Below are 27,930 nucleotides of genomic sequence, written 5' to 3'. Positions count from 1 at the left end.
TTGGAGGGACTGGTTCTTTATTTCAAAAAGACATTTATCAATGTTCAGTATCAAAACAGTTACACTATTGTTTTTTCTTTCTCCCAATCGGCCCCCAAAGAGACCACACCAAAGGGGAGTACATTTTAAGCCAATTAAGCTGTAGGATGCACACCTAACTGACCTCACTGAAACCTCACCAAAAAGGGGGGATTGGGTAGGGAAAGAAACTTTAAAAGATCAGCACACTGCCAGCCCAGACTGTAGAGAGCTCTCACAGCCAGATGGGGTGACCAGTGTGCCCCAACCCCAAAGAAGCAAAGTTTCAAAATAATATAAAATTTAAAAACAATTTTGTACATAAGCTATTCAAGATTTCTCCAGCACTAACTGATACAATGCACAATGAGATGGCACTTTTAGAGACAGCAGCTTCAGACCCAGAAAAGGGTGATGAGATGAGTTTCATATGGCTAAATCAGTGGTAAAACATAATTTTCTTTCCTTTCTTTCAAGGAGGCGGGAGAGCAAATAAGTGGTCGCCTCAAAATAAGGGGCACATGATCCATTCTGTGAGCGGTTGGGAACAGGGTAGAGCTGGGACAAGGATTTGGTCTCAGAGGTCTCACCATCTTGATTTCATCTGGTCACTTCTGATGGAAAAAAAAGTTGCCCAAAGATACCGTAAAGCTGAAAACCTGAACAGAGCTTTTTTTTTTTTTTTTTGGCTAACTCCTTCTGGAATCACCTTTCTGGTTTGGCGGGTACTTTTTACAGAGCAATAAGGTTTCCCAAAATGGAGTCCTTCTCTGGGCTGTTTGGCTCTCAGTAAGGCAGGCCCATACCTTTTCCCCTCCTCTACGGAGAGGGCAATATGCATTAAGCTGAAAAGTTACCTTCCAAAAGTGAGAAAGGGATTAGACTGCTGCTTCAAAACTATGGAATTATCTGGAATGTTTTACAAATGGCTGCTACATCAACAACAACAGAAAAGATAATTACAAAATGTGTACATCACAACATGCTTTTAAAGACACTTAGCATTGTGCTCACATTCCCTTAAACGTTGTTCCCAAAGGTGCTCAGCCTCTAGCCCAAATGGAATCTCTGGGGAGAGGCAGAGACAGTTTGGCGAAAAGGACACAGGGGTGGGGGTGGGAGAGGTGGCGAAAGGAGAAAGCAGCCTTCCAGTTAAAGATCAGCCCTCAGTTTAAAGGTCAGCTTCGGGCAGGCTGGCCTCAGCGGAGTCGGGGTCAGAGGGAGGAGCAGCGGCAGGATGGGACTGGGGTGCTCTACATCTCATTCAGGTCAAGCAGAGTCTGGTCCAGCATCCTTTGTGTACAGAGGTGCTCCTCTTTGGTGCATTTCAGTTTATCTAATGGGGGTAAAGGAGAGACGTTATAAAAACTAGAAGTAAATTTCAAGGTCTACCCACTCTGAGAATTGCTCCTGTTGCAGAGAAACTACAGACTAATAAAGCAGCTGCCTTCTCAGCCACAGAAGTGAGCCATTGCATCACTTGGTTTTGCAGGGCCTCAGGCTTGCCTACTGAAGTTACAGGTGTTGCTGTACTTCTGGGGGAGGGAGCTGGGGACCTTATCAGTCATTTCCTCTCCTCCCCACACCCAACCAAGGCTTTCAGCTTTCAGTCACTGAAGGAGGTGGCCTTAAACACCAGCCATCCACTCTTCTAGTCTCTGCCCACAGGACAACACCTACTCGAAATAGTTCGCTGGAGTTTGACACATTGAGAACAAGGATGGGCATATTTCTACCAGTAGAAACAGCAGAACCTCAACTTGAAAAGAGTACAGGAGGATCCTCATGCACTACAGGCTTTCCTCAACAAGTAGAGAGGAAAGGAATAATTAGTGGGATAAATAAAAGAACCCCCATAGCTAAGTCAGAGAATCCCGAAAGAAAACAAAGTCAAGAATACTACAAAACATATCCTTGTAAGCAAAACCTTAACTGAGATTTTTGCAGAGCTATTCTTCAGAACTAGCCTGTGACAGTTACTTACAATTAAACATAATACCAGGAGAAAGCAGCAAGAGGAAAAATGTCAGGAAGAAAACCGGCAGCTGAACATCACGGAGAATCAAAGCTTCCCAGCAAGTAAACCACTCACTGCTCTAGGGAGGTGGGGAAAATACTCTTCAACTCAGAGAAGGGGATGGCAACGCAGACCTATTCATATCCCACACCCCTTTCTTTCCCTTCCCTTTTTTCTACCCGGTCAGAAGGGCCCATCCCTGGGCCTGCAGACGAAGCAGTTACAACATCTTGTCAAGTCAGTCCTTTTATTGTTAGAAAACATCCATGCAAGGGAACATATCCTACAGTCAGTGCACAAGTGAAAGAGCAGCAAGTAAGGGTGGAAAACAGAAAACTCTCCCAGGTTTTCTCACTGTCTCTCAGGTCCCTCCCTTCATCACCCACAATCTCTTGAAAAGGGACAGAAAGGCAGTATTAATCTTAACTGTTTCCACTTTACAGTGCAGTTAGGAAGTCGACACTATTCTAACTGTCCCAACTAAAAAGCAATTTGCTTAGGGCAAAATAATAACTTTTAAAAGACAATCAGCTTTTTGCTGGGGTCCAGGTCAGTGGTGTGAGCCGTAAGCTCGGTTTAATGGGCATCAGTGAGCCCTGCCCATCAGTCACACAGATCATGCAGCGTTAGCTTCAGCTCATTAGAAAGCAGGCGGTTTCGCTCAAGTTGGCTGTAGAGACGCTCTGCAGCAGCAATGGAGAGGAGAGAAAACAAGAGAAGGAGAGGAAAAAGAGGAGGAGAAAGAGAAAAAGGGAAGGTTAGTAGAGTACCAGAAGTAAATTTTGAGACTTTCAACTACCTGGTATACATAACATGCATCTGTAAGGCAGGATGGATGCGAGGAGGATTAGGTCAGTTGGTGGAAAGACCAAGAGAGGAATAAAATAAAAAATGCAGACTGACAAGTTGAAAGAATGACGTTTTGAGGGAGAAAAGTATCTCCTTCACCGTATTTATTCCCTGGGTTGAGAAACTGAGACAAGTGAAACACGGCAAAGGAAGGAATACACCTGGCTTATAAGAAATACATTTATAATAATCGGGGTCTGTAAGGAACCAGAGTGAATGGTTGAACATTTTTCTGTAAAAGCATTCAGTACAGCATTATGAATGGGAGACTGGGATAAATATCCCTACACTCACTCAATCCTGTACTTTCTACTGCTTCTTGTTGTAGGTGTTGGGTGACAAGCCCATCATAGTGGCACAGCGAATCAAAACCCAACTTCACCTTCTCTAAAAGAACCCCAAACCTGTCCGAGCCAACAGTGTGTCCAGCCAGCCCCAGGTAAGGTGAATTACTGGTACAAGCCAATCAAGACTATCCTGTTATACTCCAAAACCAAATAAAAATTATGTTTGATTATCAAAAAAAAAAAAAAAAAAAAAAAAAAAGACTATCCTGGTTCTCCAGCCTCATTGGCAGCTTGGGGGGATCATGTGATCCAGTTTGGGCCAATGAGATGTAGGGGGTAGTCTGTCCGGGGCTTCTGGAAAAACTTTAGCTTTCTTTCTTGCCTTGAACATGATGCATGTGATGACTAGAGTTGCAAATTTCAACCTTAAAAGAAAGGGCCGTGAGAATCACAGAAATCCCAACTATATCAGGCCACAGTTGCTCAAATCAATACTTTTTATTATGAGAGAAAAATAAACCCCATATTTATTTAAGCTGCTATTAAGATGTTTCTTATAACCAAAGGCATTCCTGATACAAGTAATTAAGCGCTCAAGTCCCCTGGCTTTATCTGGATTTTCTACTTGGAGCACATCTTAAAGAGGTGTAGAGTGGTGATCGTTTTGCAATGCATAGAAATATCAAATCACTATGTTGTGTGCCAGGAACTAACATAGTGTTGTAGGTCAATTATACTTCTACAAACAAAGCCATAGCAAAGAGATCAGAGTTGTGGTTACCAGAGGTGGGGAGTGGGGGGAGGAGGAATTAGATGAAGGTAGTCAAAAGGTATAAACTTCCAGTTATAAGATAAAGAAGTACTAGGGATGAAATGTACAACATAATATAATTAATACTGCTGTATGTTATACATGAAAGGTGTTAAGAAAGTCATCCTAAGAGTTCTCATCACAAGAAAAAAAATTTTTTTAATAAATAAAAAAGAGGGGGTAGAGAGAATCCAAATCCATGTGACCAACACAGAGGTAATGGCAATTGGGGATGGCTCTTCCTGGTCTACTCCTAATGTCAGCCTCTGGTGTTCATAAACAAGTTTCTTTCTATGTTTTACAGTCTGTTTCAAAATGGTCTCAGGACCTCAATATGAAAGACTTTTCTGCCTTGCCTCTGTGGGCTGACTGTGGTCATTGCTCAGGTACCTTGCCTTCTGGGCTGAGGTTTTCCCAGTTCTACCTGGAAGCTGGGGGCCAGTATGTTCCCAATAATACTTGTCACTCTGTGTACCCAATCAAAACAGAAAGCATATATGTACAAAAAGATCCTGGGCGGAATAACCAAAAAACAAGCGTCATATTAAGGGGCAGAATTGGAGGCAATTTTTTAAATTGCACTTCCCACTAAACCAGTATCTCAGTAGGAGCAATACTGCCCCTCCCCTCCGCTAGAGGGGAATTTAGAAATGTGTATTTGTCACAATAACTGGAGGGCCCTACAGATATTTATTGGGCAGGGGACAGCAATAAGTAGGATTGTTCTGTATATCCCAGAATTATCCTGGCTTAAAGGACTAAAGTCCATCATTGAGAAACACTGTACTAGTCTATACTAGTCCATGAGGCCTGGGATTCAACCTGTCTTATTCACAGGGGCAACTCTGACAAATAGTAGGGGTTCAAATTATGTTGAACTCTCATTTCTTGAACTTTCTGGTGTTATATTACATATAAAGACCATATGCAACCTGACTGATCCATAGCATCTATATCCAAGTTAGGCAGTGTGACTCCCACTTCCTTCCTGGGAAAGAAGGGTGTTATTAGGATCATATCCCTAAAAGCAGCCGGTTCAATGAGGGTTTTGTTCCACTTAGGGAAGAAATAAAGAGACAGAGAAGAAGTGGGAGCATTTTATTGCCTAATTAAATCCCAGAACTTATAGTTCCTTAAGAATTGCAGAAGGTCAAAAAGATAAATGTGGTTGTTCTCTCACCTTGTACTTAGTAATAAGTAAGGTTTCTAACTCTGTTATTTCTAGTAAATAAAAATTCAGGACCAGACACTAGTTCATTAAAGTTCTTGGTTCCCTGATAAGAGCAAATAAAACAAACAAAAAAACAAGCCAGAGAATCCCCATTTGGTCTGATTTTCCTTTCAGGGAATAATCCCATGGATGCTACACATCCTTCACTGGTCTGAATCAGGTCAATTTCATTCTGTAACAGGAAAAGGAAAAGGGATGGGGGTGCTTGGAGTAAAGGGAACTCTATCAGTTTTAAAGCCTCAAAGTTCAAGGAATGAGGTAGAAAAAACAGATTTTGCTCTTTGTTTTTTTAAAACTCCCCCCTCATGTTAAGGCTAAGGAGTATTCAATACGTGAATGGAAGAAACTGGGTGTGACTAAGACAAGGTTGCCTAACATAACAGGTCAGTTCCACCCATCAGGTAACTTGGGGTCCAGTCACATTTTGTTTTATTCCTCATCCAACAACGGTAATGAGGAAGGGAAGAATGGACTCCAACACAACAGCCTGTGGTTCTTTCTTAGAAATTAAGATAAGAGAAAGTTAAGAGATGAAGCACTTTGCTCTGAGATTACCAATGATGCTTCACCCCATTCCCATAGCTAGTCCTGGCTCAAGTAACATAGGATGGTTTCTATAAGGATACAAAGCATTAAACAAAAGAGTGAATTTATCATGGTACAGTATTTCAAATTTCACTCTGCTACCCTGGCTTCTTGGTCTCTATCCTTGCTCACACCAGTCATGCCATGGGGAAAGACAGGAGCTACCAAAGTATAACACCTCATTTTTCTTCTAATCTCTCTCTACTCTCTCTTCTAATCTCTCTCTACTCTCTCTTCTTTCCTTTGTAAGAAGCCTTTCTCTGTACCAAAGTCAACTCCTTCTGCCTACATACTAAAACATCTAGAATTGTACTATCCAATGAATGCAGCAGCCACTAGCCACATGTGGCTAATTAAATTTAGATGAACTAAGAGTAAATGAGAATTTAGCTTCTGGGTCACACTAGCCACACTGAGTGTTCAACAGCCACACGTGGCTAGTGGCTACTATACTGGAAATCACTGCCAAAAGTTCTATTGGACTTTGTATAGACTATACTTCATGCCTTTATTTTCTTTCCACCAATTCACTCTTCTCTTCCTTGAAATATGGCTCCTCTCCTTGTCCTTAATGTCCAGTATATACCCTCAGATTAATAAAACATCAGTAACAATGTCCTATTTTCAGTTATCTTCCTTCTCTACCTGAAGTTGAGAATCACTGGAAATCACCCAGCCTTGAAGTTTTTAAAGTATCAAAGTTACTCGTTCTCCTTCTATCCCTCCAACCAATTCCACTTGGCTTCGTCCTCTACACAGATTTTCCTCTGCCTATTTTTTTCTTTTTACATTTGTAATTGTCTTTTAGGGTTCAAATTTACTTCCATGGCCTAAACTGCCTGCCAACCTCATGGATTCCCAAATCTCTCATATCAATTTCTCCCCTTCAAGTCTTAGGATTCTGTTTTCATCTTGGATACCTGCCAGTTTTTCAGACTTATAGTCTTCTCTACTTTCCTGTGCCTCCCCAAACCAAGACCACACGACCTCTCTACACCTTTAATACTACCATCTTCCTAGGCTCCAAGCCAGTCATCCTTGACACTTCCTTCTTGCATTTAGTGACCAGGCCCTTCACAATGCCCAGGTTCAGCACCATCCCCTACTACCACTACTCTAGTTCATATTATTATCTCTGGGAAACTGCAATAACCTAACCCAGTATTTCCTGAAGTGTGCTACAGTCACTGCTAGTGATATGTGAGAAGACTGCAGACAGTATACATTTGTGAACTTAAAAAAAATTTATTAGCTGTATTATTTTAATGTGCATTAGAAAAAAACACTAGCACACGTCAAAACTTTTGATTTCAAATTAGAATTGTGTAGCGTAAGAACAAATCTGAAAACAAGTAAATTAAAAAAATAATGTAGGCTGCATGTGAATATGGCAAAAGCCATCAAAAGTGGTATGCAAATGAATGAAATTTGGGAATCATCGTCTTAATGGATCACTTTGATAATCTGCTCCCCTTCTAACATATTCGTAGCTGCCAAATTAACTCTTCTTATATGCTACTCAGAACATATCCTTGTTCAAAATCTCCAGTGGCACCCCCATTACCTACAAAATAAAATTAAAACTCCCCAGCCTGATACAGCACATACCTGTTCCCTACTCTAACTAAATGGTTATAGCTCTGGTGTCCTTCCCAACTCTATGCCTTTATTCTTTTGCTTCTCTTTAATGAAGATACTCAATATCCACTTTCCTTCAACCAGACTCTGGTTGTCAAAAATCCAATCTTTTGGAATCCAATAAAAACGAAGAGGAAAGTTTTAACATGTTTATTAAGTACCTTTTACGTGCCTCCTATCATGAGACTTTCCTAATCATCCCCACTGCAATCAACCTCTTCCCCGCCTCTGAACTCCCACAAAACTTTATTATTTGGGGCACATATCACACATCATCTTTAGTTTTATACATATGTTCTCTCTCCTACTGGATTTTGAGCAACCTGAGAGTAGGGATGATGCCTCCGTCTTTGGTTATTTCTGTCCCCACCTTAATACCCTGTGCCTAAATTAATAATAACTTAACCTGTACCTTAATCACAAAGGCTGTGTGGCAAAAAGAAATGGTACAGACAGAAAGAAACCTGAATTTGATGAGACCTAAAGTTTTAAACTAGGGAAAACCTCTCTACCTGGCTGTATCTGTTTAAAAGAAAGGCAAGTTTTAAATATATACTCCACTGAGAAACTGAAATACTAAGCGAACAATACTTAGGTGCTTAGATAAGTACAACCGATGACTACACTACCCAGATTAAACCATCTCTGCTATGTAAATTAGCGTAGGAATTTCCGAAAGGTTGATATTTAATTCCACAACATAAACTAGGAACAATCTTACTAGAAGCAATTAACCATATTTATGCATGTAATAAATTACTACCTTGTGTATAATATTTGAAATATGCATGATTGTTTTTATTTTTCCAGTAACAATCATTTATCACTTGTCTTATATCCCGGTAGCACATACTAGCAGGCAAATGGTAGTGAGCCTCAAGTATGTAAGAAAGGTTTAAAGAAAACATAAAACTGCTGGAAATTCTACCTATTACGTATTTTCTGTGACTTGGGATAATATAATCAGTCAATTTTAGTGGTAACATATTTGGGTTCATCGGGTATTCCGAGGATGCACCAGTTGAACCACTGGTAAAACGGTAGAGAATATAAATTGGGAGGTACTTCTGTGGTCTCTCAAAGGAGGAGAACCTAAAGAGAAGACAAACATTCCAGACGGGATGATTTAAGAACCTGGAAGTAAAGGACTTAGATGATCTTATTCAGCTTGAGTAACTTCTCCTAGTCCACCACTCTGATAGATTCAGATCAGTTGAATTTAAATGTCAAGAAAAAAATAGACACACACAAAAGTGGCTTTGATTATATAAGTCAGAGGAGGGAGAGCCTACAATAGCTGCTCCCCACATCACACCCCCAAGGCTCCTTTTTAGGGACAGCAGCAGCTTTGTCAATGACACAAATGCAGGGTGGCATGAGGCTTCCGGCAGCTTAACATTTTAATTTGGGGTGAGGGGTGGAAGAGAATACATAAGTTGCTTTGTGGTCCCCCCGCCCATCCTAATGCCTTGGGGGTCAGCCAGGCTGACCCAAATGGAATCCAGAGCGAGAGTGGGGCGTTGGGTTCCCCGAGGAAAGGGGGCAGATCCAGAACAGAGCAGAAACGGTGATAATTATCTGTGTGAAAAAGTAAGGAGACTCTAGGTGAGAAGGACTAGCATCAATCTAGACAGCAATCTGGGAGAAAGGAAGAGGTGAAAAAGGAAGAGGTGGCAGTAGGAATGATAAAAGAGAGCCAGACACTACAACCTGAGTTATTTGGCTTCTTTTCAGGGTTAGTGGGAAAAAGGCAGATTAGCATCAAGGATCAGGGATCCACAGCAAACAGATGAAGTCCCCAACAACTCTTTTTGGTGCTTTTTACTACCTGGCTTGCTCTGGGACTCAGCTCGATTTTTAGGTGAATTTGGTTATTTCCAATCATGGGTGTTTCCCCTAAACTTTAATATCAGGGCATCATATACACCCATGAAGTCTGAGTTTTGTTGTAAGATGCTAGGGCCCAAGTCACTGGCTCTCTGGGCCCTAGTTCCTTAAATTATATGATGACATGATTCTGTCTTCATCAGTAGCCCTTCTGAGACTAAATTTGAGAAACAGATAGAAAAATCCTGGTGTCATAATGAAGGGACTATGAATAAAAAATACAAAAATTACTTGTAGATCAGGGTGCTACCACTGATCCAGGATCAAATGCCTCCCCAGCTTTTGCCAACAAGTAACCAGCACCAGTGTTTTAAAGATAAGAGTGGAGATTCTAGTTTTCAGAAGACAAAACCAGAGCACACTATGCACAGCCTACACCCCCACCCACCCACAAGCCAAGGTCCCAGCCCCACTCTGCTGTCAGATAGTTACATAGAGGTCATGTCATTGAGGGCGTGGTCCAGCTCCTCGCTAATGGCCTTGTACTTCAGTTTCTGGGCATAGAGCTCATCTGGACAGGCACAGGAACCACAGGGAGGAACGAGGGGACAGAGTAAAAGGTATCAGAAGCAGATGAAGAGAGGGAATCATTAGAAATTAGGGAAAGTGTGACCATGGGTCTAATCCCAGTCAGGAGAACATCTATCCTGGTTGCCATGACTGGCCATTTTCAGATCCACTGTCCCCAGGACCAACGGGACTTCTTGACGCCTCTAATCAACTGCAGTAAAGGTTGAGAACCTGGGCATAGTCATGACTAGAAATTCCAATTACCAAAGGCACTCAAGAGGATACCATTCCCACCCAGTTAACCCAATTCTTAGCAGTGATAATGCTGAATTTAACAAACATAGAAAAAGGAGAAAATACACATTAATATTCAGACACTTCTTCTTTACCTACCCATTGTGACCAATATCGTTGGCCCCTTTGCTCTACAGGTTGCCTCCGCAAAACTCTCGCAAAGAATATCCTGCTACCCAGAGTGTACCAAAGGAGCATATCTTAGAGTTCTCAGAGCAAAGTACAAACTTTCCCTTGTTAGGGTAGATGCAGTTGCCAAATCATGGGGGCAGGAAGTATTTAGAAAGCCCCTGGCATCGGTCAGCTCTGAGAAGTGGTCATTCCACTGCTGCATCTCTTAGTGAGGTCCCCCACAAGTTGAGTGGTGAACAAGATTGCCAAAAGTAGCCATGGGGTGACATGAAGGTACATGCTATTACCAGTCTCCTCCAAGGGAAGGATGCAAATTCCAGAATATTAGGTAAAGTCTTTTTACAGGAAGAGTAAGTGTAAAAATCCACTTCCAGGATTTGACCCACTTCACCTAGCTGTGGCACAGGGCAGGGTGTAGGATGCATGCCAAGTCATTACCAACTCCCTTTGGTGTACAGGGGAAGAGGCTAACGGTCAAAGGGCAAGGTCATCCTCTAGATTTCTTTATTTTAATCCCTCACCCAGGCTCCATACCTTCCAAATCATCAATTGTCTTTTCCAGCTTGGCTACTGATCTCTCAGCAAACTCAGCACGGGTCTCTGCCTGGGGGAAACATGAAATCAGTCAGAATCAGAGATGAGTAAGACAGAGAAGGATCTCTACTTCTTCCACCTTCTACTTCTATACCTTTCAGAACCAAAGCCAGCTAGTCTAAGTCTACATTAATGCCTTACATGCCTCTAAATGTTTTGGGTCCTTCCTTATAATCCCCTCAGCTCACCTCCTTGAGTTTATCAGTAAGAATCTTTATCTCTTCCTCATATTTGTCTTCTTTTTGAGAGTACTGTAAGAGAAGTAGAATAAACATTTCAGAATAGAAATTACTCACACAGACAATACCCCCCTCCTGACATTTACTTTTACACTGAACATCCTCTTGGATTTAATATGCTGAATGATCCATGAGAAAGAGCAAGGCCGTTTTGGGACAACAGTCCTTAAAATCCATAAATCAATGTCCTTAGAGCCATGATACCCTCAGAATCCTCCAGGACCTTTATTTATTTTTAAAATTTTTTTATTTTTGGCCGAGTGGCATGCAGGATCTTAGTTCCCTGACCAGGGATCGAACCTGTGCCCCCGGAATTGGGAGCATGGAGTCTTAACCACCAGGCCACCACGGAAGTCCCCAGAACCTTTATTTTTAAAATGGACCTAAGCTTTGATCTTATTCAGATCAACCCAGGAAGGTATTCTTCCTGCCTCCAGGTTAATGAGTAGGTGTGGTGACACCTTGAGGCCACATGGCTAAAAGAGTCCCACAAGAAGATAAAGACAAGTCATCTGTCTTGATTGCTCATTAGGTCTCAGATCTGATACTATTTGTTGCCCCCTTCTGTCAGCATAGCAGTATCAGCCAGAGGAGAACATGACCCCAGTCACCTGAGACCAAGAAGTTATTTTAACTACAGCAATCAATGTGCACAGGAATTAGCATTAAACCCAGAATCTGGAGAGAGAGTAGGTGGATACTTCTCACTGGATTACATAAGGAATGGGTTTCTCCAGTCTTTCATCAAGGGCAGAGCTGGGCCCAGGCCCCAAAGCCTGTCACTTTTACAAACCAGCCCCTACCTTCTCCGCCTGAGCCTCAAGAGACTTGAGGTTGTTGGTGACATTCTTCAGCTCCTCCTCCAGCTCAGAACACTTACTGTGAATATTTTAAATACCGCAGGAGAGGAAAGGGGAAGAAGAGAATAAAAAAAAGGAGAGAGACACACAGACATGAATTGTACCTATATGTAGAGAGAGTTGGAAGGCACACTGGGGAAAAGAGAAGTTCCCAGGTAATCTGAGCAAGCATCAACCCTCCTCCCTCTACCATAGAGCATGTCAGGAGCTGGACCCTCCTGGGCTGGGACTCAGAATGTTTGGATACTAATAAAGAAAACACTTGATAGAAATCACTACCAGGAACAAATCATAACTGCTACCTGGGGTGGAGGTGGGAACAGATGCCCAACCCAAATAGTCCCACAAATCACCCAAGGGAAGGTGAGACCCTGTGGAGAGGCAGTAAAGCAATTAGGAAAGAAGAGATGAAAGATGCCAAGTAAGTGGAGAGGAATGGAGCATTCCATGAAGAGATGAAAAAGCACTCAACAAATCAACCAGTGGAGGGGAGGCAGCTGCAAAACAAAACAAAACAAAACAAAACCACACCATACGTATAACCTCTCTGTGGGTTCAATGGTTAGTACCTTTTCTTCAGCAGCACTCAGACACTTCAGGTTCTGGTCCATCAGTCTGATCTGCTCATCCATCTCTCGGCAACGGCTGTTAGTGATAGTCACAGGGATCACACAAGCCAGGTTGTGGGGAGGGAGAAAGGTCAAAAAGGAACACAGCAAGGAAACAAGCAGCAAAATGGAAAAAAAAATTAAAAAATCAAAAAATGGGAAGAAAACATCACCATGGTCATGATATGTCACGTCTAGGAGAGGGGAATGCAAGGGAAGCACAAATAAATATGCATCAGCACGGACTTCGTTAAACAAGGCCCAGAAGGTGCCAACAGGGGAGCAAGTCATGCCTGCCTTTGCCCTAAAGTTCCCCAGCAGCTTGGCAAAGTGGTAAAAACAGAGACAGATCTTAAGTCGGCACAGCCACTTCAATGCCTCAAGGAGAAGCAGAACCCAGTTGGAAGGACCCAGTAGGGCCTGCCGGTTAACAGTTCACCATTTTTTTAGGTTTCATTTTCCTCTCAATGAAGAACAAGTGACCTCATTTGTGACTTGTCACTAGTTAAGAGAGTAAGAAAGCCCAAAGCCATTCTTAGGGCTAAAAAAAAAAAAAAAAAAGCATTCTAGATGACTCCCACTCTCTAGGTCCTGTTTAACAAGGTTGAAGGAATGCTAGTTTATTCACATTAGTGCCCAAGCCAAAGGGGAAGGAACAGAATGGTATGGCAAGATTTGGGGAGCAAGATACTCACGACTCTGCCAGCTCAGCTCGCTCCTCTGTGCGTTCCAAGTCTCCCTCAATAATCACCAACTTACGAGCCACCTACGGGACAAGACGCAGGTACAGCTCAGTGAAGCAAAGAAGGAGCCATTTCCCTCTCATGATTCTTTTCAGAAGCCCAATAACGCTGAAGAGAGAGGGACAAGCTAAAAGCGTCTTACCTCTTCATACTTCCTGTCTGCCTCCTCTGCAATGTGCTTAGCTTCTTTAAGTTGGATTTCCTGGAGTTCCATTTTTTCTTCATCTTTTAAGGCTCGGTTTTCAATAACCTTCATACCTCTGCCAGAAACAATAAGGACAAATGTGGCACTGACAGCCTGGGGAGCCTGTCATCAACTCAACTCCAAGGGACCCAGAACTGCACCTTTTAAAGCCCATTCCTCTCTGCTTGCCACTCAAAAAGAATTTCCATAGCACCCTCCCACCTTAGTTTAATTGTTTTGTTTAAAACTTTCTTATAAAAATAATACACTTATTAAAAAACTAAATATTTAAGTGTATAGTCTAAAAGCATAAAGCAAAAAGTAAGCCTCCCTAATTCTAGTCCTGTGCATCAGAAGTAATCTCTTAATTCATAATCCTTCCAGAAATGTTTTATATGCCAAAAATCTCATCTCCATTTCCCCACACCCCAAAGGAATCATACTACACTGCTCTGCAACTGGTTTTCCTCACTTTCTATAATTTGGACACTACTCTGTAATAGTACACACATAGCTGTCTTATTTATTTTCACAGCTGCACTGCGTTAATGTACTCCCAACAGGGTATTTTTAATTCTGAAAGTCTTAGTTTGATCCCATCCAAGTCATCACACACCTTTGTTCTCGTTTAACTCACACGTGACAAGGAGCCAATTGGCTATTTTCGACAAAAATGAGTTGGTTCAAGGACTGTGGTTCTCAACCCTGGGCACATATTAAAATTATTGGAGGAGGGAATTCCCTGGTGGCCTAGTGGTTAGAATTCCAGGCTTTCACTGCCGGGGCCTGGGTTCAATTCCCGGTTGGGGAACTGAGATTCCGCAAGCCTCTCAGCACGGCCCAAAAAAAAAAAAAATTATTGGAGGAGCTTTAAAAACATCAATGCCCAGATCTCTTTTGCAATGGATTCTAACTGATCTGGGATAGGACCCAGGCATTCTGAGATATACATATATATAAAATAAATTTATTTATTTATGGCTGCATTGGGTCTTCGTTGCTGCACGAGAGCTTTCTCTAGTTGCGGTGCGTGGGCTTCTCATGGTGGTGGCTTCTCTTGTTGCGGAGCACAGGCTCTAGGCACACGGACTTCAGTAGTTGTGGCATGCGGGCTCAGCAGTTGTGGCTCGCGGCCTCTAGAGCGCAGGCTCAATAGTTGTGGTGCACAGGCTTAGTTGCTCCACGGCATGTGGGATCTTCCCGGACCAGGGCTCGAACCTGTGTCCCTTGCATTGGCAGGCGGATTCTTAACCACTGCGCCACCAGGGAAGTCCCTGATATATTTTTTAAACTCCCCAAAGATCCCCACCACACACTCCCATGATTCTAACAGTGCAGCCAGGGTTGAGAGCTTATTAAAACACTGATTGCTGGGCTCCACCTCAAGAGTCTCTGATTCGTAGATGAGGGGTAGGGGCTGCTGAGGATTTGAGTTTCTACCAAGTTCCCAGGTGCTGCTGGTCTGGAACCTCACTTTGAGAACTGCTATGGGTGGGTGCCGTCTAAGTGGAGGCCATCCTGGTGACCCCATTTAAGGATCATTAGGTCAATTTATAGAGAAACACCAATTATAAAAGGGTCACAGGTCCAGATAACCCCTACTCTGTCGGTCTTCATATGGAGAGAATATGCAGAAGGAAAGAAGATCTTATAAAGATAGGTTACGGTTTTAAAAAACAGGTTTATAAGAAACCTGTTTGATCAGAGCCATTATGAACTTCTTTTGAAATCCACACTTCATCAGGCCCCTCTACACACCTCTCACTCTCATCAGCAGCTTTCTCAGCTTCCTCCAGCTTTTGCAGGGCAGTGGCCAGGCGCTCTTGAGCGCGGTCCAGCTCCTCTTCAACCAGCTGGATCCTACGGTTCAAGGAGGCCACCTCAGCCTCAGCCTGTGTTTAAATGAAAGAATGGGAAAAGGAAGCAGAGGCATGGTGAAAAGAAACTGAACTAATTATGACACTAAGATTGGGGTTGACTACCACCATGAGGAAGCCAGAGCCTTGCAGGGTAGAACGTGTCTTAACTCAGATGCACATAAGACCTAGCAGACATGATTTTATATTCTATAATATTACATGTATTTTCCTCCCTTTCCCATCAATGAATTCCCATTTGTTCCACAGGAAAAGTGTTTTTAAAACTCAGCTGCTTGCCCAGCCCAGTGTCAGTTAGTACCAGTTCAAATTCCTGAACACGCTAGTGTCAGAAAAGGTAGCCAGTAAAGGGGTCCTTCTGCCTGAGCTCTGGCTTAAAGGTGTATCTCACTCTGCAGCAGCTTTCTCATAAGTATCACATAAAGTGGAAAAATAAGAAACGTTTCTTAAAGAGGGAATCTTGGATTATGTATTAATTTGTTGCTTAACTCAAGTTGTTAACCCTCTGATCACCTTACCCTAACACCAGGAGGAGATTAGCCAAAAGAATAATGTTTTCCAGAAGAACCTTCCCGAACAGAAAAAGCAAAAGGATGGAATATTGGGATACCTACCTCCCACCCTTTCAACTTGCCCCCTCCTCCCACCTTTTAAAAGTTGGCTACAAGGAGCTTCTTCTGGCTAAAATTATCTGCTCTGATGGCATTACCAAAAAAAACTGGGGACAGAAAAGAATGTTTCCTTCATGCCCACCACCACCCCTCCAAATTTCTGAATTGTGACTCCTTTCTATTCCTCAAGTCATCCCTTTAACCTAACCCTCCAGTACGGCATATGACAATCCTCTCCCTGGCCTCCACCCCACAATAAAGCACAGGCCAGAGTCCAAGTAATCCCATGCCTCCTCCTTGGCAATGGAATAAGAAACAAGGAAAGAAGAAGGCAGCTGCATGTGCATGAATTCTACTGGTAGAAAATCCTCCCTCCTCTGACTGCCTTTCCCCTCCCCACACCTTTACTGGTGGCAAGTACACTGACCGCCACAACCGCACAAGAATTTAATCTGCCCTGCACGCTCCCCAGTTCAGATGCTTATCCAAGTGCTTGGTAAACACGATCTCTCTTCTACAGCCCAGATTGTGCCTGAATTCTATTACCCTGATTTCCTCCTGGCAGTCAGGGGTGGGGGTAGCTAGAGAAATAATCTGGGCCACCAGCCCCTATGGGAAGGGATATAGCCCAAAACACTCCTGTTAAGAATCAGGTAATTTGGCACAAAAATTTCCAAATACAAACATGGGAGATTCAAGGCACTGCAGGGGCTGAGGCTATATAACCACTGACCTACAGGAAAAGAAAATCAAGACATCTATATAAGCTGAAATTACTAAGAAACCATTTGTGTCTCTATTCAAAATATCACAAAGACAAGTATTCTCTGGTCCTGTCTCAGGAAACCAGATGCGTCCTAGGACAACACACATTTCGCCTCACAAGCTCAAAAAGGCTGACAGGTCAAGATTATGAGAACGAGTCTGCCTGTCAGCCAAGAACTATGTATGAAACACTGCCAGTACAATGATTTATCCCACCCCGCTCCCTTCAGATGCCTAGAACTGAAAAAAAAAAAAAAAAAAAAAAAAAAAGAACAACATCGAACCCAGATTTGAAGGAAGCTCATGAAATCTAAGTCCCCACCCAGCTCACCAGAAGTTACCCAAATGAAGTAAAGATAACAGGCTATGGGGGCGGGGGTGTACAGTTTCCATGACAACAAGCTGGCTCAGGCAGTTTCTCCCACAAATCAGCATTTACAATAGAATTCTTCGCAAGGCTGAAAAGGGAGGAGGAGAAAACACATCTTGATGCCCTAACTAGAGCATGCGCACATTGAACAAGCCTGTACCAAAAACAGAACCCAGGATGGGAGTCCCAGCAAAAGCTTTGGAGACCCTGGTGGGGAGGGAAGGGAGGAGGGCAGTCACTGTTCTCTTTTTTCTCCTCCCACAGAGGATCAGTTCTCTTTACAATGAAACAAAAGCTTGCAAAATCAAGATCTGTTTAATGTTTAAAGGAACAAGGGAAGACACCTACCTGACTTTTCCTTCCAGCCAGAACCTATGCACAATGCCTATCCCTTTCAGGTCAATCAAGTGGTACCAAGAGATTGAGTGGGACTAACTTCTGCAGATGAGAATGGGAAACATGGCCCTGGGAAACATTAACTTTATATGCTCTTCTGTCATCCTAGGTTTAGCATGCCTAGATGTGGTTTTGATCTTTCAGCCTGCCCACCTCTGCCCAGCTTGGAGGTACACTGTGAGGTCCTTCCTTCAGGTAATAATAGGAATTCTCCATTACCCAAGAAGCAAAAATCCCAAGGCTGGAGAGGGGAACACAGCAGCGATTCAGTCACATCAGAAGATGGCTGACAACAGCTTCAGCTATGAAATGAGTTTGGTTTAAATGCTACCATCCTCCACACTGAAGAGATTCCCCAAGCACGCTATACCCGTCAAGGCAAGAAACGGACACGGGACTGGTATTCAGAGGCAGATCAGGGCCAAGGACAGAAGGGGATTAGCCTAAATCTGGCATTCTGCCACTCTGGGGTTTCTCTTTTTAGACAAAAGCCACAGATGAAATTCAAAGGAAAAGAGTAATGGAAAAGTTAGGATTGAGCCCTGTGAGTAATGGACTGCCCCAGTTCACTGTGTTCACAAATATATCTACCCAGGGAGATACTGTGTCCTTGGGGACTTTAAATTTCATCAAGGGGCAGGCAAGTTGGAAGGAAGGGAGCAGAGTTATCTGTCCCAGAGTAAACAAAGGTGGAGTCTAAGCGGAGGCACTCAGAGCAAAGGGCTATTTGCCTCTCCCCTATGAGTATGTGCTCTAGTATGAAGGTAAGAGAAAGGTAATCAGCGGGAAAGCAAACCTAAACCAAAGAAAGGTGATAAAGCCAGTTGCTTACTCCACCAGACCCTACGAACAGAAGAGAGCCACACAACAGTCAGACATTCTAACTACGGCCACCCACCCCCTGCAGACTAGGAATTTGGGAATAAGGCCACAATCGAAACTGCTAGTCAAAGCCCACTCACTCCCTCAGTAGTATTCCTAAATTTTTTAGACCAGAAAAAAAAAGAGACAGAGAGAGAAATACCCGCAGAAGTTAGGAGACAGGTATTAACAACAAATAAGGTGAACTGTACACTTAAAAACGGTTAAAATGGTAAATACTTACCATTGTGTATTTTTACCACCACAACACATACACACACACACACACACACACACACAGAGAAGGAAAAACACTGCATTTAAATATTATGTTGCAGTCTGTTTCAGTTTCACAAAAAGTGCAAAGGAGATTCAAAATCAAAAGTGGATTTGACAAGGTGCTACATTATAAAAGGTCAATCTCCAGGCCAAGAGCAGAAAAGATAGATGGATTCCAGAACAACTCAGTCTCTGCTTTGGACTCATCCAGCTTCCCAACAAGGGTTGGATGTTCACACAAAGCAACCAGAAAAGGAATTAAGTGACAATCCCACTAACAGCATGCGATACCATCAGGGAGTGCAGAGCTTCCAGCTCCAGGAGGGAGGAGCCTGCAAAACCCACATTCCAGAATGCCCTAAGAGGACAACAGGCAGTTCAAGCACCACTCCCCTCCCTTCCCACAGGTGTCTCCTCAGGAGGAATTCAAAGTTCACTAGAGCAGAAAGTCAAAAGATTGGGCTCCCTCAAGCTAGGGAGTAGAAGATACTGGTTTCATAAATCTTTAACCCTACTTCCCCATCTGAGGGCTTTCTCACTAGATCTCACTCAGCTCAATAAGCAAATTTGGCAGGCTCTGAGGGAGAAGCTTAAGAAACATCTGAAGCTGCTCTCTCTGCTGCCTATTACCCTAGAGTCACCAAGGGTGGGGAAAAAAGGAGTTAAATTTTCCTGCAAGGAAAATTACCAAATCCTGGGGGGAGTGGGTGAGAATCCTAGGGGGAAAACAAAATCCTGGGGGCTGTTGCTGGGGGGACGACATCATCTACCCCAGAACTATTCCTAGCATGCCCCTACTTTGAGCCTGATTCTGGAGCTCAACACATGGCTAGTTCCTTCAAGCCATCCCTGTCTTCCCCTTTAAGGGGATCTGGTCTCCAGAACAAAGGAGATCAGAAACTGTCACTAGTCATAAAGAGTCACCCAGCCAGTCCATCTCACTTGAATTGATAATTAGAAGTTACGGGTATAATGAACGGAGAAAAAATCCACTGAGAAATGGGTGACTGAGAAAGACAAGCTCCCAGCATTTCCATGCCCAGTTATAAAAAGAAATGACTATTCTAACAATCTTTAAGTATTAACCTGGAGGGCAGCTGTTTTCCCCCTTTTCCCCAAAAACATTAATTCTCAGCCACTCCATGAAGGAGCAGCCAGAAAGGTGGGGGGGGGGGGGACTTACCAAGGGAAAGAACAACAAGGAATACCAATAAACCACAAGAGTTCTTTCACTAAGTCTTCAAATTTCAGCAACAGTTACTTTCCTCTCCAGCCTCCAGATCCTCCAAAACCAAAGCCTCAACTCAGGAGATCAGCTCCACCCACTGGACTGCACCCTAGACCTTGTAAAATCTTATGGCTTACTAAAAGTAGTTCACCACTTCTAAACAGAAAGCAGTTTCAGGAATCACCATTCAATCCATTAACATTTTAAGTTCCAACTTTCAGTTGAACAAATATTTATTGAACTTAAAAAAAAAAAGAAGACACGGTAATGGGTAATTGGGAAAGTAGCAGAGTAACATCACTTCGGAACTCACTATTTTGTCTCCATCAACCATACTGCCTAGGTCAACCAGAAACCTTGACAGAAATCGGCACTCATCAGATTCTCTACCACATACACTCGCTTATCAGCTCTGCTTGGAAGAAGTGTTCTTAACCGGTTCAACTTGCACTCTTCACACTTCAGAAATAAACGCCTGAATCTGGCAGAAGTTCCTGCCTTCCAGGTCATCATGGTAAGTTCTGTTGGTTCCTACATTTGCACTAACAGAGAGAGTGAAGTACCATCTCCTCCCCTCCTGCTTCACTACGACAGAGAGAGTGGGTTTAGCAGTTGCAAGGGCTCCCCTTAAGAGGAAAGGGCCCCAGGACGGAGGATGGGAGGCGGTGCTGTGGCCTCAACCTCCTCCAGGGAGGGCACCGCGCTTCCTCTCAGCCGACTGCTGCCTCATTTCCTGAGCAGGAGGAGGGAGCGGAAAAGCTGCCAGCAGGCCACGCCGGGGGCTTTCCGGCGGTTCCCACCCCCCCACTCCCCACCCTTTCACAGTAAGTTCGGCTCTGCCCCCACCCAGACCAGAGACGCATCCACCTACTCTCACCCCTTGGGCCAGAAACCTCAAACCAGAGCACAATCCCCGCCCCCCGCCACGGGGAAGTGGGGGAGGGAGAGGCCGCTGAGCCCCTCCCCTGACCGCGCCCGACTCAGAGGGACTGAATGAATGAGCAGGGAGAAAAGAGGAGGAGGAAGAAAACCACCCCCCAGTCCCGGTGAAGCTCAATTCCTTCAAAGGTCAAGCCTGCTCGCTCGAGCACCCAGTTCCCCCCTCACCCGCTCGAGGTCCAAATGAAGCTAAGCCCCACCCATCCTCCGGGCCCCAACTTCATCTTCGAGTATGCTGGCCCCCTAAGGACCGTGCTGCACCGCAAAAATGGAACCCACTTCTGTCCCATCTTCTCCAGCGCCTGCCCCTCCCTCACGCGCCTCGCCCTCTCCGTACCTGTTCCCGGGCCCGCCTTTCTCCCTCCACTTCCCGCTGGAGGCGCTCGGCCCTCTCCTCTGCATCATCGGCCTGCTGCTGCAGAACCTGGATCTTGCGCTTCACCGCCTCGATGGTGGTGATCCCAGCCATGGTCCCCACCTAGCCCCTGCTTGCCTTCGGGTTCCTGCCTCCTCCGCTCGGCGTTGCAGCCGCTTCTCACCCCTACTTCCGCCTGCTCCGCCCTGAAATACCGGAACTCACCCACCCGCCCGGATGTGACGCCACCACTGCCGCGCCCTCCCACCGCAGGCAGGCGGGAAGGCCGTCCACTGGAGGGAGAACCGCGGCTGGGAGCGAGGGGCGGGACCTCTTTGTGGCCCTAGGCGACCGCTGCCAGCCTTTCCCTCGGGCCAGCAAAGGGGGGCGGGGTTGGGAAGAGGGAGGGCTACCATGGTAACCGGAAGGCGCGTCGTGGTTAAGCCTCTCCAGTCGCTGGGCAGGCTGCCCACAATGGTTGGCCTGTGCGGCCTTTACACCCACCGTTGACCCCTCACTCCCTCAGTGCTGGTCCGCCACCACCTACCCGCTAGGGCACCCTGTGTCCTCTCCACAACATAAACACCCTACAAGCCTCTACTTCCACCCACCCCACAAATGCTCCAAACCCAGGTACTAAGAAAAGCCTAGACTTTCTGGGTCTCATCTTCAAAAGACGATGACCTCTCCAGCCTCCTTTTAAAGTCTGCTCAGGTAGGTTCTCTCCCATCTCCTGAAAATCAATGAAAGGAATTAATGGGGGATGAAGAGATGGGCAGGTTGACAAAGTTCTCAATCTATTTGGCATCAGTTATGAACATAAGTGTTCTATTTAGAATACTGGTCTTTTCCCCTGTTACTTTTGAGAGTCAATATGCACCAGTGATTTGCCAGCCTCTCCAAACCTTGAATGATTCAGGACTTGGTAATTAATCATCGCTTACAATTCCTTTTGTAGGTGAGGAAGATATCTTATGCCTCCATTTTGTCAGAAGGACTCCTCTATTACAGACTACTGTTACCAGATCCTTTGTGCAACAGCATGATATGAGCACCTGAAAAACTATAGTACTGTGGAACTCAGCCTCCATTCTCTGTTATAACTCACCAATTTCACACCGCTCTGCTTCCAGGTACCCCAAGGAGCTATTTATGAGTTAGAAACTGCCCCTACAGGCATTGCCATGCAGGATTTTTAGAAGCACAGTAGTAAAGGGCCTTGGAGATTTTACTGTTCCTTCTTATTTCTTTGTGTTCCTGCCACCTTCTCAGTAAGTAATAGTAATAAGTCTCTCCTGTGATGCAGCTCTCTTTTCCTCTGGAGAATGAGGGTGTAGAAGAGGATTTTAAATTAAGAATCCTAATCCGCAAAAAGATTGATAGGTAAGTCAGGTGCTGCACTCAATGCCAGGTTCTGAAGACACTCCCACCAGAGGGTGTGTCTTCAACTACCTACATTTAGAAATACTGAGCATTGAGACTATTCAGAGGAAACAGAAACAACGCAAACAGTAATTTGCTTGATAGAGTTACCTGTACACTCTGATTACCCCACCCCACCCCAGGAATTGGAAAGAAAAAGCAGGGTTTGAAGCCTCAGTAAACTGCCCTGATGGCCTAAGAATTTTTACAACTCTCTTTGGAGAAATCTGATGAGAGGGACTATGGAAACAAAAATGAGACTGTCATCTGGGTGCTGATCAGCAGGGGGCAGTATTGCGGGCGCACACACACTGCGCGTCCCCCACCCCCACCCCCCCACCCCCCCACCGCCGCTATGCCCTACTGAAGAATCAGAAGACGTCATCTTAAACAAACCAAAGGAGTGGTGAGAGCACCACTGCATTCCTGAGGCTGGTAGATTTGAACAGATAATCTTCTCTTGATCCCGAGAAACAGGTGGATTGACTCCTAATGACCTTTAAAAGCATGATGGATGGGCAGCAAGGGGCCCAGTGCTACTGTCTTCCTGGTAACCAACAATACAACAGTATATCAACAGGTGTATATGTCTGTCCTGTCCCTCTTCTCCCCATCCCTTTCACCTCCTGTCCTTAAAAAAGGGTGTTATGACTCTCATGTCCAAACTATTGCACTCTTCTTTCCCCTTATTTTAGCTTCAACAGCTTCTGATTTCATCTCAGATTAAAGGAACCCTAGACATGGTTGCACAACAGTGTGAATGTTCTTACTGCCACTGACTTGTACACTTAAAAATGGTTAAAATGGCAAATTTTATGTTATGTATATTTTTTCCACAATTAAAAAACAAATAAATAGGACCTTGGATGAACTCAGGGAGGAAATAAGTTTAGTCTGATCTTGCCACACCCTCACCCTTTCTTTGTTCAAGGAGTCCTGGCAAATCCTACACTTTCCAAAAAGGCTTCTCAGATAACCAGAACTCCCTGCGTAAACATGCAGTTATTGACTCCCTCCTCCTTCTCTTCCCCTTATATCTACATCAAAGTAATATGCTCTGTTTACTTGTTTATTAATCTCAAGGGCAAAAGCTGAGCTGTGAACTCCCTTCGTATTAGACAGAGCAGCCTCCCCTCAAAGATGCATATATTATGTTGCTGCTGACTCTGACCCTTGCTTTCTACTTTTAACCTGTTGCCTCCTCCTTATTCAGCACTTTTCCCAATTCCTATAAACACCTCACTTTCCTTCTTTGAGCCCTTGAGGCAGGAGTCAGCAAACTTTTTCTGTAAAGGGCCAGACAGTAAATATTTCTGATTTTGTGGGCCATAGGGTGTGGCTACCACTCCCTTGTAGGGAGAAAGCCAGTTGGCGATATGTAAATGAATGGGCATGGCAGTGTTCCAATAAAACTATGTACAAAACCAGGCTGCGGCAGGATTTACTCCACAGGTGGTAGTTTGCTGACCCCAGCTTTGAGAAAAGAAACCTTTCTTCCTGGGGCTTCCCTATTGGCGCAGTGGTTAAGAGTCCGCCTGCCAATGCAGGGGACACGGGTTTGATCACTGGTCCGGGAAGATCCCACATGCCGCGGAGCAACTAAGCCCGTGCTCCACAACTACTGAGCCTGCGCTCTAGAGCCCACGAGCCACAACTACTGAAGCCCACGCCTACAGCCCGTGCTCTGCAACAAGAGAAGCCACTCAATGAGAGGCCCGCAACGAAGAGTAGCCCCTGCTCCCCGCAACTAGAGAAAAGCCCCCGCGCAGCAACAAAGACCCAACACAGCCAAAAATAAAAAAAATTAAAAAAAAAAAAACCTTTCTTCCTGTTTCCATCTTAACCCGGGACTAACAGATGTTTGCGTCTTGCCTACAACCTTCCCCTCCTATTTCTTGTTCTCCTACATATCTCTGAGGGTACTTAATGACAGTTGGGAAAGCTAACAAGGGGGAGAGAAGTTGAATGAGTTTTTTTACTCATACTTTACGTATTTAAATGGTTTTGGTGGATTCCTATATAAATATGAGAAGTTTCTTTCAAATGAATGTACTTAGTAGACCCTGTCTAGGTGGGGGCTGACGTGTGTGTATGTGTCTGCGTGTATGTGTAAGGACAGATAGAATTCATCCCCAGCAAATTCCTTTATCTTCCCAATGATATGGGCATATTGTTTAGAGCCTCTATGTCATTCTTTCGCCCCCAAGATCTCAGGTTAGACTTGTTGGCTCTTTTCATTGTTCCTGGAAACACCTCCTCAAGCCCACATACTAGCTGTTTCAGCCTAAGGACTTTCTCAGAGAGTTGTTACTCAACATGTCACAAAATTGTTATCAACCTGACATTATGTCAGTTTGTGAAAACTTACTCCCATGCCCGTTTATTAGAACCAGAGAAATCTATCCATCTATACCTAGAACCTAGGTTAGGCAACTCCAGCAGGCCATCAAGCATTTGCCCAAAGTCCTGGGATTAACCTGTGTTGTTCACAGTTTTGCAAGAAGGAAGAATTAATTAATAGTTTGCAGTGGCCTAAACTTTTGGAAACTATGAACATGTATAATGTATATGATATGCTTTGTGCCTCTGACCTCTGGCATGATATATTCAGCAACCCTCACCACTTCCCCAGGCCCCTGAAAGTGGCAGAAAGCCAAAGAGGAGATCAGAAACCTAATAGCAAAGCGTTCGAATGTGAGGATCCGAAAACATTTCTGAACGGCCTACTCTGTCTCTAGCTGTTTTCCAAAACCAAGTGGAATTTTAAAAAACACATGTTCCTATTTTCCTACTAACTCAGTGCTGAGAATTGACTGTATTTCCATCAATACTGGGACATTCTTTTGTTGCTGTTAAGATTCCTATGTTACTTTTCTTCCAAAAATCTTTTCTGTGTAGTCTCTCATTTATCTTTGTGGTTAACTTCAGGACTGAAGATGAAGGAAAGTGGGTGATTATGAGATAACATGAAGTGGAAAAGAGAATTTGTTTCATTTTCAAATGGGAAAATTCAGCTCTAGAGAAGCTGAGTAATTTAGTCAAGGTCACAGAATAAGGTCTGGTGGTGACAACTTTACCCCCTGAGTCCTTATTTCTATTATAGTATAACATTCTAAGATTCTCTCTGCTGCCCTATAAGCAATGTTTTCTATGGCATCTCTGTGACATAAGGGTAAATGCCCACATTGGCCAAGATAAATAAACCCATATAGGGCCAGGGTCAGTGTGACCTCCTTTGTCCCATTGTGAAATCTGAGCTGGCTTTGCTGGGCAGTTGAGAGATGAGAGTTTCCCTATTAATACACATATCTACGTGCCAATCCTTGGACGCAAAAGCTAAGAATGTGGCATGGGGGAGGAGGTGGGAAAAGTGATAGCAGTCTGGACTTGGAGTCCCCTCCCTTTGTCCAGGTCCTGGGAAAGATAATTAAATTCCTGGATTGGGGGTAAGAAGGTGAGACTTCTACATGTCTTTAAGAAAGAAAGTATATGCCATTACAAGGGTATGCCACCATGTGGCAAAAATGTATGTGGGTATCAATGTCTATGTTCTCTGAATCCACAAGTATGTATATGTCCAAGTGTTTAGTTATTAACATGAAGATCTATGTGTGTAGATTAAACCCGTCCCCCCATTTCTCTATACTCACATCAGCTGCTTTCTTCTCTGCCAGCTCCAGCTTCTCCTGGGCATCCTTCAAAGCTTCAGAATACTTGTCCAGCTCATCCTCTGTCCCTTTCAGCTTCTTCTGCATGGCTGCCAGCTCATCTTCCAGCTATAGAAGCCCCAAGAATCACACACAAGACATATATACACAACAGTGCAGTCTCAGACCCTAGGCTCTTGAGCCCTGACAGACCCCTGAGCTCAGCCTCTATGTTATCATCCTCAGAGAGACACACTTTCTCCCTAGTCAGTTTCAGCCAACTGCCCCAGGAATTATGCTATGCCCTTTGCCTGTGACCTTGTAATCTCTGACCCTAAGATGGCCAAGCCATGCTGGGTTTTCATTAAGACACTTACTTAGGATGTAGATGTCCGTGACTCCATTTAAGGGAAAAGAGATGCTACATGCCAAGCTCCCACTTTTTCCTCTAGAAATCAGGGTTTTTTCCAAAACATGATCCACTCCCACTTAAATCCAGCAGACACACTGTGGCTCAGAAGGGGCCACCGATTTTCCCAAGGTCACACAGGCAGTCTGAGGTAAATACCCTAGATGTCCTCTGCCTATCCTGTGAGGCTGGGGAAGAAGAGGAGTCCCTCCCACCCAAAGGATGAGCTGGCACCAGTGGTCACTGCCTTTCCCATGAAAACTCTCTTCCATCTCACAGTCTTGTTCACCAGCAGGTGAGAGAGGCCAAGGCCGAGGCCTACCTGTTTACTTCTTTCTTCTGCCTGCTTCTGCTCGGCTTCAGCTTGCTCTGCCCGATCCAGAGCATTCTCCTTGTCCAACTTCAGCATCTGCATCTTTTTCTTGATGGCCTCCATCGTGAACAGTGGCTGTTGGGGAGCTCACCTGTGAACACTGGAGGACTGGAGACTAGGGTAAGAAAGAAGGGGCTGCTGGCTGAGTGAGTAGTTCCCCAGACTTGAGCCTTTATTTCTGCCCATGGCTCCACCTCTTGTTCCTAATATGGTCTTTCCAGCTCCCTCCGCCCCATCATTGTTCTCAGGGGAACACAGGGTGAGACACTTTGATGGACTGACATCACCAGCAAAGAAAAATTAGGGAACAGCTGAGGCTGATTTTAGACAATGGAAAGTGGGGGGAGGGGAAAGGTTCTCCCTGACCCTGAAACTTTCCACTCACTCTGGGCAGCTCTATGGGTGTTTTAAAAGAGAAGGGAGGGGGAGGGGGAGGACATTGAAATAGAGAAGGGTACTTTGGCAATTCTAGAATGGTAGTTTTCACCCAGAGGCTCCTAGTTGCCCTTCAGCTTCCCCCTTACTCTCACCCAGACTGTGCTGGATGCTAATCAAATTCCACTGGTTGAATTTTACCTTTTGATTCCTGGTATTCAGGGAGCTTGAGCAACAGTGAAGAGGGGAGGCCACTCATGATCCTTGACAATTTCCCCAGATCCCCAGATCAAATTACTGTGCTATTTTGAGAGTCTCTAATCGGCAGGGAGACATCATTCCTCCCCCTTAAGAACCACAGGGATGGAGTAAGAGGGTAAGGTTGGGATCTAGAAGGCCATCCCAGAGCTTCAAGCGGGTGGGGCCGGGGGAGAAAAGAGGGGGATGGTCACAGTAATCCAGATAGGGTAATGTCCTCCATTTCTCCATTTCCCCATAGTGATCTTTAAATAGAACTTTTATAGCCACACAGACCA

The 27,930-nt window shown here is 44.4% G+C and overlaps 1 protein-coding gene across 10 annotated transcripts; it reads right to left on the bottom strand.

Moving 5' to 3' along the window:
- TPM3 (tropomyosin 3) lies at positions 1–27,128 on the bottom strand. 10 transcript variants are annotated; one of them, XM_061183419.1, is made up of 9 exons: positions 26,969–27,112; positions 26,241–26,366; positions 15,246–15,379; positions 13,446–13,563; positions 13,256–13,326; positions 11,896–11,971; positions 11,042–11,104; positions 10,794–10,863; positions 1–1,354 (listed from the first exon to the last, which is right to left on the bottom strand). In XM_061183419.1, exons 1-9 carry the CDS (start codon positions 27,080–27,082, stop codon positions 1,272–1,274), a joined length of 855 nt encoding a protein of 284 aa, XP_061039402.1. In that variant the 5' UTR covers positions 27,083–27,112; the 3' UTR covers positions 1–1,271. The 10 variants fall into 10 exon arrangements, with proteins under 10 accessions (XP_061039402.1, XP_061039401.1, XP_061039399.1 ...); XM_061183418.1 differs by lacking the exon at positions 11,896–11,971 and adding an exon at positions 12,522–12,597 and having other exon boundaries at positions 26,969–27,097; XM_061183422.1 differs by lacking the exon at positions 1–1,354 and adding an exon at positions 2,576–2,718 and having other exon boundaries at positions 26,969–27,128.
- Between the last annotated feature and the right edge of the window lie 802 nt (positions 27,129–27,930).

This window comes from Eubalaena glacialis, chromosome 3 (assembly GCF_028564815.1).
Source record: "Eubalaena glacialis isolate mEubGla1 chromosome 3, mEubGla1.1.hap2.+ XY, whole genome shotgun sequence".
Classification (NCBI taxonomy): Eukaryota; Metazoa; Chordata; class Mammalia; order Artiodactyla; family Balaenidae; genus Eubalaena; species Eubalaena glacialis.
The sequence above is the reverse complement of the archived record's forward strand: the minus strand, read 5'-3'. Positions and strand labels throughout refer to the sequence as shown.